Source organism: Micropterus dolomieu, linkage group LG08 (genome assembly GCF_021292245.1).
Source record: "Micropterus dolomieu isolate WLL.071019.BEF.003 ecotype Adirondacks linkage group LG08, ASM2129224v1, whole genome shotgun sequence".
In the NCBI taxonomy this organism is placed as follows: Eukaryota; Metazoa; Chordata; class Actinopteri; order Centrarchiformes; family Centrarchidae; genus Micropterus; species Micropterus dolomieu.
Window position 1 is genome coordinate 22,865,806 of NC_060157.1, and position 15,634 is coordinate 22,881,439.

At 40.9% G+C, this 15,634-nt stretch overlaps 1 protein-coding gene across 5 annotated transcripts in view; it reads left to right on the forward strand.

Moving 5' to 3' along the window:
• The window catches only part of gnas (GNAS complex locus), a 66,666-nt gene extending 53,352 nt beyond the window's left edge, over window positions 1-13,314 (forward strand). For all 5 annotated transcript variants that reach the window (XM_046057688.1, XM_046057689.1, XM_046057686.1 and 2 more), the window contains 7 exons: window positions 2,841-2,895; window positions 3,883-3,956; window positions 4,160-4,218; window positions 4,337-4,457; window positions 7,681-7,811; window positions 8,546-8,613; window positions 10,798-13,314. In XM_046057688.1, the coding sequence (XP_045913644.1) occupies window positions 2,841-2,895; window positions 3,883-3,956; window positions 4,160-4,218; window positions 4,337-4,457; window positions 7,681-7,811; window positions 8,546-8,613; window positions 10,798-10,944 (655 nt within the window). In that variant the 3' untranslated portion in view covers window positions 10,945-13,314. The remainder of the gene's footprint in view (window positions 1-2,840; window positions 2,896-3,882; window positions 3,957-4,159; window positions 4,219-4,336; window positions 4,458-7,680; window positions 7,812-8,545; window positions 8,614-10,797) is intronic.
• Window positions 13,315-15,634: the final 2,320 nt, after the last annotated feature.

The window sequence follows — 15,634 nt, forward strand, 5'->3', positions numbered from 1 at the left end:
CCATTACGTAACTGCAGAGATATGACTTGAGCCTCCATGTGTACCTAGCAAATGTTATTACATTTTACACTGGAGCACGGTGAAAATTGATTCAGGTCAGACACACATTAAGTCAATGCACAGATGAGGCCCAACATTAGCAACATCTGTGCTTGTCCAACCAATATTTCGCTCCACATCAGTTTGCAGTCAATCAGCAAATTCTCAAAGCTGAGCTGACTGGTTCTGCCTGTTTATAAAGCTGTTGAGGCAACACAAGTGTCACTGGCAATGATCTCAAACATTTGCAAATCTCAGACTGCTGTTCAGTGTTAAGACACTAAACTCTTTATTATTGTACATGCTCAACATCTCATACTCAATTATTATCATCACTCATTATGTCTGATGCAGTTTGAAATATGTGCAGTTGGCAGTATGTTGTGCCCTGGGATTATCTAGGCCCAACTCTGCCACCTGTCTCTGTCAAGACTTTGACTTTATATGAGCCCCTCTGCCTCTTTTTCCTTAAACATCTAAATGACACATATGTTGGGGTTTGTTTGGTTTTTTTTTTTATTGCACAAGTGCATGTTAAATTTGTTTTCAGCAGCTCAGAGTTGATTGTTTTCCTTCCCAAAGCAAAGGAAAAGCGGGTAAAAACACAGAGAAAAATTACAGTGAAATAGTTTTCATGTAACAGCAGCAGTTTGCAGTGTTTGGGAGCAAACATGGCCGAGGCTGAGTCATCTACAGATCACAGGATGTTCAAAGGAGGAGAAGGGGTGATGTTTGGGAGGGCTTACCTTCGCTGCACAGCTGTGGACTACGAGTCTGTAGCCTTAACTGCTTTTCATTACTCTTGGTGCATATTACAGTCATTTCATTTAGCACTTTAGGTAGCTCTTTTAGAAGTTTACATGTGGAGAAACTCTTCACGCTGTTTCTCCCTCAAGTGGTTGAGATGGTACAGTCCAGTCTTTTCTTCCCTCCCTCTTCTCACTCACACAGCCAGCACTAAATCACAAGCTCATCCTGCTCTTGCTTTCTTTTTCCTCCCCTGTCTTCCTTGTCTCAGTTCTCCATCGGGCTGTCTTCTTTCTGGAGCTACTCCAGTCGCACTAGAATGGGAGCTGATAGACTATTAATAGCGCCTGTGGTTGGGTCTCCATGGTAACCGTGCTGGAGGCCAGGGCGCTGGGGAGCTATTTTTGAAATCTGCTCTGTAATGTCAGACAGACGCCACTATGCTTTCATTCTATGTCTCTGTCCTCCTCTCCTTCTGTTTCTTCCCCTCTTTTATGTTCACGCTCACATGCACTCAATGTCCTTTTCTCTCTCTGGGCATGTGAACCCTGTAGACGTCCCTCTATCTCTTTCCTTTAGTTTCACTTTGTTTTTCAGGAATATACAGATTTTTGGCAAATAAACCCTTAGATCCTCTTACTGTTGTGCTAATTTCCTTTTCCTGTTACCTAGTTCACCTGTCATGCTTAAAGAGATTTAAGATGAGTTTTATTTGTAGTTCCACTTCCCCTCAGCCCTTGGTATTGCATAACAGCATACTTTGCACTGAGGCCAAATCAAACACACCTTGTACACTTTCAGCCCAAACTATTATGGATCAACCGCCATTTTTAGGCTTAGCTCTGTACTGCTTTTCACAAATCATCAGAATCACCTGCCGACTCATTTCAATGAGGCGAAGGTGTCTTCTGCGGGTAATTGCAATACATCGGCACATCATAATTGGCTGCATCGGTTTCTGATTTAGACCTTTCTGTTTGGGATCTTTATGATTATTATAACTGCTTATTGCTACAGGTTTATGATACCTTGCAAAACAGCAACATTTACAGATAATGTTGGGAACAAAGAAATCACACAAGCTGAACAGCACAACAAAGGAAGGGATAGTTTGGGATATGAAGAAGGGTTGTATAACGTACTTATCTGTAGTCCGTGCATTACCTGCAGTAGATGGCGGTCGAGGCGTCCCCACTTTGGAGAAGCAGAGAGTTGTATCAGTTTGGAAGCTAATCAATGCACTTCTGTGGACAGGGTCAGCAGCAAAATGTTATTTAGCCACCTAAAAGAAGGCCCACCGAAAAAAATCAATATCAATTCAAGTGTACGCTATATTTAGAATATTTTCAGCGGATCGCCTTGCCATCAGACAGCCATTTCCTTTATACAACGCGCAGCCAAGTTGAAAATAATATAAATACAGCATTAAATGAATGAGCTCTCTGGGTTTGCTTGTGGAGGAGAGCTTATTTTCTTCTTGTGCATGAACAACCTGAAACTTGAAATGAGCAATACTTTGGGATTTTTAACCCTGATAACCTCTGCTTTTTTGTTGTTGTTGTCCCAATCACTTCTAGGTATGTTTATTCCCGTTTGGCACACGTACTGATGCATTTTGACATACTGGGCCCTTTAGTGTTTTCCGTGGCTATTGAATGAGCTTGAAGGTCTCCTGCCAAGCAAAACAGTATAATTTATGTTGATTTTAATGGAGAGTGTCAGTCACATTGTCAAACTTTTGTGTTAAAGGCCTTTCCATGCCATGTAGAACCTATGAGGGAAATCAACTGCTGTACTTCATATGATAATCAAGCAGATATATGTGTTATGTATGAATGTTTTTATTGAACTTTTTACATAAACACACGGTGCTTTTTAAATGTTGTTGGTGTCGAAAAATGATGATGCAGAAAATTGCATGTCATGTTTGGAGTTCCAACTGTTCTTTCTTGTTTTTAAAAATTCTTATTGTATTCAACAGCTAAGCCACTATCTGTAATATTATCCCCATAATGGTTTTCTTACTTGTCATTTTTTCCCCCTCCTTTCTCCAGCTTTCTAGACAAGATCGACATTGTGAAACAGACTGACTACACTCCAACAGATCAGGTGAGTGACTCTCAGCCATCACAAAGTTAATATTAACCACACTTAATTAAACATGTGTATTTACTTTTCTATAGAGATATTTCAAGAGAAAGTGGGTTGGAAAGTATGGTCTATATCACATATTAATCAGCAGTCGATTACTGTCATGCCTAATGACTAGGGGTGTGATGAGATATCTCATCAGGTAAAAAGCTGTTTTCACATGCTGTCAGTCAAGCCACACATTAATTTTCTCACGCAGTGAAAATTCCCAAAACAAAGGCACAGAAGCGGAGGGAAGACTAAATCATGACTCAGCAGGGATGATATTACAAGAGAAAAGTTGATCTACAGGAGAAACAGATCTCAAACCAGCACAGAATGCCTGAGAGCTGCACTGACTTATGTTCTGTTACAGTTAGGCTATAGATTTTGAATTATCACCTGCCACTTAAATTTTGTGTTTCTGTACATAAATCTTTAAAAAATCACCATCAAATGGTGCAGAAAATTTCATCAGAATGCAGGGATTAAAGTGTTTAATACTCAAAATTTTCATATAATTCAGCATTAAAGATTTCTTAAAAATAGTGTTAAAATCCAGCTTCATCTCGATCTCATGAACCCAATCTCGAATCTCCTCTTGTCTTGTGGGTTAAGTGTCTCGTCACACCCCTACTAATGACCCGTAGTAAGAAGGAAGAGGTGTTGGAGTTGGATCTTGATCTATCTAGTGCATTTGTTTTTAGTTGAAATTTGACCTGGAATAGAGCACCAAAGCTTCTTAAAACTGAATTTACATCATTTTCCAAACCATCTAAGATAAATCTTATATATACCCAAATTGCTCTATGCAAGTTTTTCACCATGATCTAGAAAGTAAGTCCAGGACACAGATGCAGTTTGTAGAGTGTGAAGCTTGCTCCAGATTTGCAATGTAATGAATTCTGTAGAATATCTTTATGATCTTGGAAACCTTTTTGTTACAATTTCTGTTATTTTTACTAGGATTTGCTGCGGTGCAGAGTATTGACTTCAGGAATCTTCGAAACAAGATTCCAAGTGGACAAAGTTAATTTCCAGTGAGTAAAAATATAAAGACAAGAAGAGGGAGTGCTGCTGTACTGAATAACAGCATGGCTGTGATTTGGGTCGTAGGTCTTAGTTCAGTATTAAACATGTACTATGACTCAGGATATCAACACGTTGACCAGCTTAGAGAATCTCAGATGAACAGTTTCTCCACAAGATAGCGTGTTAAAAGTCCCTTTCTTGTTTTACACAGTATGTTCGATGTTGGCGGTCAAAGAGACGAACGCCGAAAATGGATTCAGTGCTTTAACGGTAACTTCTGGGGTTTTTTTCCGCTTCCTCTTAAGCCACTCGGCTCATATCTCTTTTTTTTTCTCTCTCTCTCTGAGTCTCATTTATCTCTCCATCTCTGTCACACTCTTGTCCTCAGATGTAACGGCCATCATCTTTGTGGTGGCCAGTAGCAGTTACAACATGGTGATCAGAGAGGACAATCAGACCAACCGTTTACAGGAAGCCCTCAACCTCTTTAAAAACATCTGGAACAACAGGTGAAGAGAGACGGATGCGGTTTCAGTCAGCATGTTGTAAAAGTGTGTTTACATGGATTTCCAGTTCTACAATGACAAGACACTCTTATCTGTAGATCGAAAACTGGAAAGCCTTCTCAGAATCTTCATTTCTGAAAGGGGGGGTAACTGCAGACAGATTATGGTTATCAATGAAGTACAGTGCACAGGCTGGGAAACAGGCTGCTTTTTCTCGTGAATGATTGCATAACAAAGTGCGGGGGTTCCTTAGCAACAAACAAAGCATAATACCAGTCAGGGTCGTACATTACGCAAAAACACAAAAGTTGTGTAATGGTCTTGAATGATCTTTGGCCTAGTGACCCAATCTCAATGCCCACTCTCAGACTCGAACTTAATAATAATAATGATAATAATGATAATAATAAATTACATTTATATAGCGCCTTTCATGAAACCCAAGGACATTTTATTAAATTAAATATGCATGACACAACAACAAATACTTTCAGAAAAACTACTGGATAATCATCCCTAAGGGAGTTTCCAGGCAGTGGTGAACAGATGGTGTTTGAGGAGTTTTTTAAAACATGTCCGGGGATGAAGCGTTATATCTGCAGGGAGGGCTGATGTGGAGAATGGAGAGCAGGCCAGCTTCCGAGGGCTGGAGGTTATGGGGTGGGGTGTATGGATGGAGAAGGTCAGAGCGGTACTGGGGGGCAAGGGCATGGAGGGATTTGTAGGTGAGGAGGATTTTGTAGTTGATGTACGACTTGATTGGGAGCCGGTGAAGGTGAATGAGGGGTGGGGTGATGTGCTGCCAGGTCTTGCTGCGGGTGAGTTTTGGACATACTGGAGCCTGTCCAGGGTTTTGCTGGGGACCTGAAACAGGACTCCATTGCAGTAGTCCAAACGAGAAGTTATAAAAGCATGTATGAGGGTTTCTGCCACAGAGTCGGAGAGTGATGGCCGGAGTCTAGAGATGTTTTTGAGATGGGGAAAAAAGACGGTGATAGATTTGATATGAGGCTGGAAAGAGAATGTGGGGTCCAGGATGACACCAAGGTTGCATACCTCAGAGGATGGGCAGATGGAGCACCCGTCAACATCTAGGATGAGGTCTCCATCCTTCTGGAAGTTTTTTTTTTTTCTTGTTTAGTTTGACTAAATTTGTTAAAGGAGTGGAAGCTGAGACCATGTTGGCAGATAACCTGACCATGCAGGTTAGCATGTAGATGATGAAGAGGATGGGTCCAAGCACAGACTTCGATAAATCCACACTTCTGACTTTGCCTGAAGGAATTGTCCCTAGTGAAACACGGGGGTTACCGGGGGGAGCCCGGAAGCGAGAGAAAAATCACGTCAAGCACGCCTTATAAATAAAGAAGAAGAACGGTAAACAAACAAGCATGGAAGGAGTAACCAACCCTGACGTTAACATGGTTTGGGGAAAAATAAGGTTTACATGGATTTAAGATGGTAGGCTACATAGAACGCATGAAATCAGAGGAATACAATCACCTTATTACACACCTAGTTTATTCAACAGTTTATTTTAGTTTTTGCTTAAAGATGCTGTTTAGACCAACAATACTACATTGATTATTGACAAGTCATTATTGACAATTACCTCTCATCCACTCTGTAGGACAAGAGCTTGCAAGATGTATAAATCAGGCAGTCATCCCTTAAAGGGGCATTATGGAGTTTTCAGCTGCCTCTAGCGGTGCGGTTTTAAGATTGCTACAAGTCGTGTGCTTATACGCATGCTCGCTTGAAGTCATGAGCGAGCATGATCCGAAACACAACCGCTTTCATACAGACATCCTGTAATAAACGCAGGAACACCAGCATGCCGACTGTGGCTTTTCTCATTTTCAGGCTCTGTTACTTCAACGTTATATTGTATGGGTCACGTTAGTTACAGCGACTGAGAGGTGGAGAAGCTGTGTACCTGATTATCAGTAAAGGTCAATAAATCTAACTTGAATGTCACAAAGCAAACCGCAGCAGGTCCCAGCTAATGTAGCGTTAGCTGGCTGCCCTGCCTGACATCACTATAACATTAGGCTAGTAAAGAAATTGCTCAACATTTGTTGTGTAGCATTACATACTTTCTTGCAGTCTAAAATCAACACTTTGACAACACTGGTGGTACACAGGATAGTAATGTGGGTCGTGTTAGCTGGTGAAGTAATGTGGAAAGCCATAACGTTACATATTATATAGCAATGTACCGAATAGCATTAGCAACTGCTTGGCATTAGGTCGCGAGCTAACATGACTCTCTCCGTGTTTCTCCAGCCTTTCTGATATTGACCGTTTTCACCGACATCATCTGAATCTCTTTGGCCTGACAGGCTTTAGCACATAAACCTTTGTTGTTGTTTTTATCCTTAAGTGGAGTTTATGTTGGAGTCTGTGTTGTGCTGGGAGCCGGTTTTATGGTGTTAGTGGACTGCATGTTGTTAGCTACAGTGTTGTTGCTGTAGTCAGAGAGAGGCTCGGGGGCGCGCGCAGGGCCACATCCCGACCCAGTGCCTTCACATTAAAAGCAGAATAGTGGCTGTTCAGAGCAACAGAGAAAACAGACGTTTGCTTCATTTCTAAGTGAGGCTACAGCCCATTGACAATAAGGCAGTAAAAATTTGATTTATTAATCAGTGATTTTTTGAAAAACAACATATAGCCCCTTTAAGTGCCTTAGGCAAGAAGAAAGGAAAATACATAAAATTGCCAAGGTAACGTAATAATGTCGCAAAGTGCTGTCTCATTCTTATTTATAGCGTTTTGAGTCCTTGCAGCTTCTTGCCCTCAATCACTTACCAAGTGACATCAGTTAAGTCTGCGAGGGTTCAGGGCTTAGGGTTAGGGAGGGACATTGAGATTTGGCCAGTGTCTCAAATTACAGCAGACATGGCGTTCACTGAGTTTAATACCCAAATTTAAATGTATTCGTTATAGTACTGAACCCAGACAGTCAGAATTTACTCGATCCTTTGTATTGTAGGTTTCAATTGTGGACATTTCTGAACTGTTTTTCAGTTGGGGATCCATGCAAACATGTTAGAATAATAAGTATCTATACTTTTGATGCCATATTCTGATAGAGCTGACACCCACTGAACTCGTGTTTTTTTTGTATGTATTTGACCATCTCCAAGCAGGGGTTTCTTCTTGTCTCTCTTGATGCTTCAACACAGTTTGATTTAGATGTTGATTCTTACTGTTTTGTTCTCTTCAGGTGGCTGCGGACCATTTCTGTCATCTTGTTCCTAAATAAACAGGACCTGCTAGCCGAGAAGGTGCTGGCAGGGAAGTCCAAAATTGAGGAATACTTTCCTGAATTTGCTCGCTACACCACACCTGATGATGGTGAGCACTTGTAATATAGTTTTATCTACATACAGGCAGTTTTGACCTCAGTAAGCCATTAAGACAGGAAGATGTGAATGTAGTTGGGAAATTAGTAGCAACACTGCCTTTTTCAGCTAGTAAATATCTCTATTAGAAACTTTCAGGAAATAATCTATTGATTGTTTGTAAAGTTGGGTGACCAGATGCCTTAAATTGTCCCAGCTGGAATCTGGTCTCAGAAAAATACCAAGATGTCCCAGTTTTCCTCCACCTGTGCCAAATATGTCCCAGTTATTAAATTTTCCTTACTTGTCACTGTAAAAGTTAACTGAGCATGCACATGCATTCTTGTGTGTCCATATGCCAAGACACAATGATATTTCTGTAATTTCAGAAATGTATATAAGATTTTCATTAAAACAGCTGTGCAAATACTTACTCAAGCTGTTGCCGTGTAATAAAACGTAAAAAACATTGCATTTAGTGTCATTGACCACAAGAGGTCATCCTTATTACACACCTGTGAGGTTGTTCTATTCACACACAGTTGATCACAATGAAGTAAATTTACTTTTTTAACTTGTTACATTACTACTCGCATCATAATGTATACCTGCTTACTAATAAATCCCCCAAAAATGCCAGTTTCCATCCTGGTGTTTATATGATCCATTCATGGTTGAATTGTCCCCTCCTGAGAGATTTCATGTCAAGAGAAAATTGTTCTCATTTGCCTCTCTCTCCTCTTCTAGCGACACCAGAGCCAGGAGAAGATCCACGTGTTACAAGGGCAAAGTACTTCATAAGAGATGAATTCCTGGTAAGTGCATTTCCATAGGTATGCTTTTGTGCCTTATGTTGTGCAAAACTTGAAAGGGCAATTCTGGTAAGTCTATTTTGTTATTGTTAACAAATCCCATGATAAGACCAAAACCAATGATGAACAGTTTCCTCTTAACAAGTATTGTCTGATATATTGTTTGTTATCCAAAAACGCCGCTCCTGAATGCATATAGGGGAAACACTGGAAGACCACAATGAGTGTCATTCCTGTCTGCTAAGAACAGCAACAGAGGCTACAATTCACACAGGCTCACCAAAATTGGAAAATAGTAGATTGGATAAACGCTGCCTGGTCTGACGAGTCTCGATTTCAGCTGTGACATTCAGATGGTAGGGTCAGAATGTGGCGGAAACAGCTTGAAAGCATGGATCCACCCTGGTGGTGTAATGTTGTGGGGAATATGTTCTTGGCACACTTTGGGCCCCATAGTACCAACTGAGCATCGTTTAAACGTGACCTGCATATTGTTGCTGACCATGTCCATCCCTCATATGACCACATCCATTGCACCCATCCTCTGATGGCTACTTCCAGCAGGATAATGCACCATGTCACATAGCTCAAATCATCTCAAACTGGTCTCTGAGGAACGTTTCCTCCTTGTTGAAAGTATGCCACGAAGAATTAAGGCAGTTCTGAAGACAACAGGGGGTCCAACATGTCTGTGTGTAATATTTAGGACGATTTATTGACAGAAATGCAAATAACTGAAAACATAGTTAGTTATATTATGTATAAAGACCTTACATAATGAACCATTATGTTCTCTTAACTTAGAATGAGCCATTTCTATCTACATAATCCGCGGGTCCTCTTGCATGGATGTCGGCATGTTGCGTTGCCATGTTTCTACAGTAGCCCAAATGGACAAACGGCTCTACAGAGTGGGTTTCGTCACTTGGTTGAATACATATAAAGAAGAACAAGTAACGTTAGTAGTAGTCATCCATTGGTTTATTAGAAGTAAGAAAAGAAGAGAAATTTGGACAAATGGAGGACCACACTTATTATTTAGCACAGGAGCCGACCTGCGTGCTTGGAAAGGGAGGGGTGAGCGGTGCATTCATGTGGTGTCCGAATAATCTGAATATTTTTTCCCTCCTTAAATCGTTATTGCAAAAAGAGAAATAAAGTGTATTGGGACATAAAGAAGTATATAGAACTTTGATTCGTGCAAAATCAAGTGCAAACATGTAATTTGTAATATGGTTATAACGGTTAGTTTGCTGGTCAATGTAGAGTGAACTAGATGTCTGCGTGTTGTTTATACGCTGTGATAATGCTAATCCAACACATCTTTGTAGCAGCATCCATGTTGATTCCACAATCCGACTTAAGAGCACATGAACACACACTGAAGTCGGAAGAACGACTTTACAACTCGGGAAAAGGGACTATCCGAGGAGCACAAGAATGCATTGTGAGCCACTGGTTGCAATTCGCAACCCTCACCACTAGATGTCACTAAAGCATAATGTGCATTTCATTAATAAATGACATCATATATAACAAGGTCCTATTTAGAGGAAGATAAGACAATAAAGGAGGGTGTGCTTTAGGGCGGACTACCTTGTGATTGACAAGTCGCTACCATGGCGACCTGTCGCTATCTTTGCGACCACTCAAAGTACTGTTATACTACATCGCATTCACCATTCACACACATTCATACACTGGTGGAACAGCCACCAGGGGCAATTCGAGGTTCAGTATCTTGCCGAAGGCTCCTGGAGGAGTCGGGGATTGAACTGCCGATCTTTGTATTAATAGGCAACCCGCTCTACCTCCTGTATTTTTTTAGTTTCTTCAGTAGGAACCAATAGGCTTGGGTCTGAGTGCCAAAGAAAGGGTAGGAAAGTTTGAAAGTATTGAGGGACAGAGTTACACATGTTGGTTTTGGTCTTTTCATGGTATTTGTTGACATTTAAAAGAAATATTGAATAATTTTCATGGTATTTGTTGACATTTAAAAGAAATATTGAATAATTTAATTAGCTAAATATGGCATGGCCAAGAATGCTTTACATCGGCTCTCAGTTGTAAATGAAAATTGGAGACACTTTGTGCTGCTAGAGATACCTTCAACAGTCAATCGGCAACTATATTGGTTTGTAATATATGTCCTGAAATACCTTTTCACCTTTCTTTCTCCATCTATAGAGGATCAGCACAGCAAGTGGGGACGGAAGACACTACTGTTACCCCCACTTCACCTGCGCCGTCGACACGGAAAATATCCGCCGCGTCTTCAACGACTGTCGAGATATCATCCAGCGGATGCACCTGCGGCAGTACGAGCTGTTGTGATAGAAGAAAGGTGTATGGCCAAAAACACATCGGACTATGAAAAACCCTGAACCTTGAGTCTCTGAACTCCCCTCTTCCACTGAAGTGTGTGAGCTCTTGTGAAGAACGGAGGCCATTACACACACACACGCACACACACACACATGCGCACGCACGCAGACTTACAGTAAACACAACCTGAACCCAGAACTTCCCCTGATGCAAACTTGCTACCTGCAGTAAATTGAGCTAATTTGATGAAAATGTTTGAGGGGCTAACACATAAATGTACTCTTACCTCCACCTTCAGCCATACTCCGAGCTCCTTACCTCTTAACATCATATATAGTCCCCATACACGTTATCTTCACCTTTGTGGGAAGGGGGTGTTGAGCTGCGGTTGAGATTGTGAGACTTTTGCTTTTGTTGAGGCCGGGATGAAACTGAGAGAGCTACTACTTCAGTAGGAAAGATATAACTGTCGAATTACTGCAAATAAAGACTAAACATGTCATAACAGATCAGCTTAACACTGTATCTAACAAAGAAAACAAGCACTGTGCTCAGGACTTGACTCAAACCATGTACACCAATCCTTCCTACCATTTACACAGATCCATAAACCCAACCACAGTATCTGCTTGCACACAGAAACATATCACACCTGCTTTTTACTGGACTGCACAACCGGGTGGATCCGGAAACGTACTGATCTACCGACGAGCAGCAGGTTCGTTGAGCTGTCAGCTGACAGTGCTTTGAGATTAAACAGACTGAGTGACTGACCCCAAGGAGCAGCGTTACCACAAACTAAACGAAGCAGGGGCGTGTCGGGATCAGTCAGGCCGCACGGGGGGGCAGGGGTTCGCAAAAACAGTACAGAGCCAACTCCGATGTGAATTTGTCTGATGGACTCTAGACACGTTGTACAGGGACGACGATGACAGTCCCTGGACTTCTCCACAGAACTGTTTTGCCACTGGACATTGCCTTGTTGGTAGTGGAGCAAAACGTGATGAGGATATATTGAATTTAAAACAAAAGGAAACAAAAAAATGCAAACTTTTATGGCACTTAACTAATGGAGGACACAAAGCATCCTTCCACAGTACAGTACCATATAAGTTAAAGAAAACTCTCATCTTGTCATGATTGACCCTGTTATACTGTCTCCACAGCTGTTTATGTCTGTGTAGACTTTTGTGCCATTGTGCCCTGTGCGCTCTTTTCTTTATCTTTACTCTCCCTTTTTTCACCCCTTTTCTTCTTACAATTTTACTCACTCTCCATTTTCACATTTCTCCCCCTCTCTCATTTTCTCCTTCACTCTCCCTTCTCCCAATCACCTTTTCACATGCACTTTTACCTTACTGGCAATGCTCATTTGTTTTAAGAGGAAATAGAATATAACAATCCTGGAATATAAAAAAGAAGATGACAACAACAAACGGGACACTAATTTTTTTTTTTTACTCATGTGGTCAGCCTGCTTTCACCTTCCTGGCATTCTTCCCTCTGTCATTCCGACTCCTTTCCTCCTTCCTCCCCCGACTCCTTGCTCTTTTGTATGTCTGTCTTTACTTTACTGCTGAACTATTATTCTTGTACAGACTGTAAAATGTATTATTTTGTACAACTTTATTGAAAAAAAAATTACTTTTAGAAGATCCCTGTGCCTTGATCACGACTGTACGTGTGTAATGAGCTAAAGTGGGTGTGATACTGCGCTGTATAGCTTGGCCAATCCCCTCCTAACCCCCTTCCTCTCTCACCACTCTCTCTCTCACCGCTCTCGCTCTCTCCCGCTCTCGCTCTCGCTCTCTCTCTGGACAGAGGACAAACATTCGTGGCTCTTGTAGTTTTATTTCTCTCCCCTATCCTCCCATTCTCTCTTTATGATTTAAATGTCTATTTTTCGATCCATATACCCCAAAAAGATAAATATATGAAATGTATATGGGTTTTAAAAAAAAAAAAAAAAAGTATTTTATTAGAATCAAATGAACCTTGACAAATTGTACACTTGATAGTGTGCGTATTGCTATAACTTAAATCCTTTCAACTGAAGTTGTGTTCAGGTTTCTTTTGTTTTACTCCGTTGACATCTACAAAGGACATTTTGAGGGTTAAAGAAGAGATGACAGATCCAAAACATTGCTTGTTTCTACAGAGATCTTATTCTTTTGCTACAAAGGCCAAACAAAATGACAAAAAAGAAAACATTTAAGTTTATTTTCTGGTTGCTAGCCTTGCACAGCAGAGGCGGCCTGTACAGTATTAGCATTTCTGTCATTTCAATGCCCTAGTCTTCATTTACTGTGTACATCAAATATGGGTCTCTACTTTCTGAACAGAAGCTCTAAGAAATAAAAGTTTTTTTTGGTGCAGACAGCAAGAGGTCTGTCATTCTACATATAAACACTTCATAGGCAACACAACTCTGCTTTCTCTCACAAACTGCATTTTTGCAATCTTATCCCTAAATTTCCATCAACAGGAAGGGCTGTTGTAAATCCACGCTAGAGGAAATGGAGTTTCCTGTTCGTTTACCAGTCATTTCCTTTTTAGATACCCTTAGTTTGTATTTATTGGGGCAACCATGAAGATGGTAACGTTTCTGTCAGCAGGCCCTCTGGTTTTGAAGCTCAGTAATTTGGAAATCAGGTTGAAAGTTAAATATGCAGTTGGCTCCTCAATGAGTTCCTAAAGGTAAACATGTACTGAGTGGAGTAGTTCTGAATATCCAACCTTATTCTGGAAAATACAACTTCTGATTTGTGTGGGGTTTTTTGTTTGTTTGTTTTTTTTTGGTGTTTTCATATGTTGCTATGACAACAGTCAGGAATGAAACTGTTGAAAGGAATAATTTTACCAAAAATGAAAATTTTTCACTCAGCCCCGGCTTGTAATAAGTGTTATCTTCAGATCACCAAACACACAGCACGTTAACCCCATAGTTCACTCAGTGTTAAATAAAAAATTTTCTTTTTTATACCTTCAACACACAACATAACCTTTAACCCCGGAAGGAACATTTTTATGCCAAAGATACTCAATATACACTGCTCAAAAAATAAGGGAACACTTGGTATAACACCATGTCAGTTAAACTATAGGGATCTAAGTCTGTTTATTTAGGAAGCTTAAGCAATTGTGAATAAGTGTCACTTGTTTTAGAGCAAATGAAAGTTACAGCCATTGCACTGGAGAGGCAACAGCAAGACGACCCCCAAAAGGGAATGGTTTTGCAGGCGGTGGCCACAGACAATTGCTCTCTCCTTATCCTTCCTTACTGATTGTTCTCTAGTTTTGCAGTTTGCTGTTGTCCTTGTCAATACTGGTAGCATGAGGCTGGACCTCCAGCCCATTCAGTTGCACAAGTAGTCAAGCTCAGAAACAGACTCCATGAGGGTGGCAGCCCTCAGTCGGTTGGTGATTTTGGTTTCCACTGATCGCTGTTACGTTGTTTTGTTCTCAACTAATTTAAAAATTTGCAGAAAGGATTTTCAGCAGTGGGCATAGTGGATATATGCAACTCTCAAATCTCAATCTTTTTCAAAAAGCCCAACTGTTTTATAGCCACGTTTGCTCTGCATTTACAAATCTAAGTATAGTACACTCACAGGCCACTCTATAGGTACACCTGTTCAATTCCCTGTTAACACAAATTGCTAATCGGTCAATTACATGGCAGCAACAAGACAACTTGCTGAAGTTCAAACCGAACATCAGAGTGGGGAAGAAAGTGGATTTAAGTGACTTTGAACGTGGCATGGTTGTTGGTGCCAGACGGGCTGGTCTGAGTATTTCAGAAACTGCTGATCTACTGGGATTTTCACGCACAACCATCTCTAGGGTTTACAGAAAATGGTCCAAAAAAGAGAAAATATCCAGTGAGCGGCAGTTGTGTAGACAAAAATGCCTTGTTGATGTCAGAGGAGAATGGGCAGACTGGTTCGAGGTGACAGAAAGGAACAGGAACTGAAATAACCACTCGTTACAACCAAGGTATGCAGAATACCATCTCTGTCCAACCTTGAAGCAGATGGGCTACAGCAACAGAAGACTACATCAGGTGAAAATCCTGTCAGCTAAAAACAGGAAACTGAAGCTACAATTCTCACAGGCTCACCAAGATTGGACAATAGAAGACTGGAAAATTGTTGCCTGGTCTGATGAGTCGCGATTTCAGCTGCGACATTCAGATGGTAGGGTCAGAATTTCCATCCTGCTGTGTATCAATAATCCAGGCTGGTGGTGTAATGGTGTGGAGGATATTTTCTTGGCACACTTTGGGCCCCTTAATATCAATTGAGCATCATTCAATGTAACAGCCCACACAGGGATAACAAGTGGACCGGTGGCACATGTTGATCCACCAACATCAACTATATTGCCGTGACTTAATCATATTTCCCGGTCAACTATAAAATGATGGCTTTTCAATCATGTCATTTCCTGGTCAATAATAAATAGATCACTTTTCAATCATATTTCCCTGGCAACTATAATTCAATGACTTTTCAATTATAGTTCCCTGGCAACTATAATTCAGTGACTTTTCAATCACGTGACTTCCTGGTCAACTATATATTCAATGACTTTAATACTCTAGTCACTAACTGTCTGCCACTGGTCCACTCGTTATGCTGTATATGCTATGTGTATACTGGCATCGCATCGGCTGGGCAGAGTTAAAATGTTTTTGAAC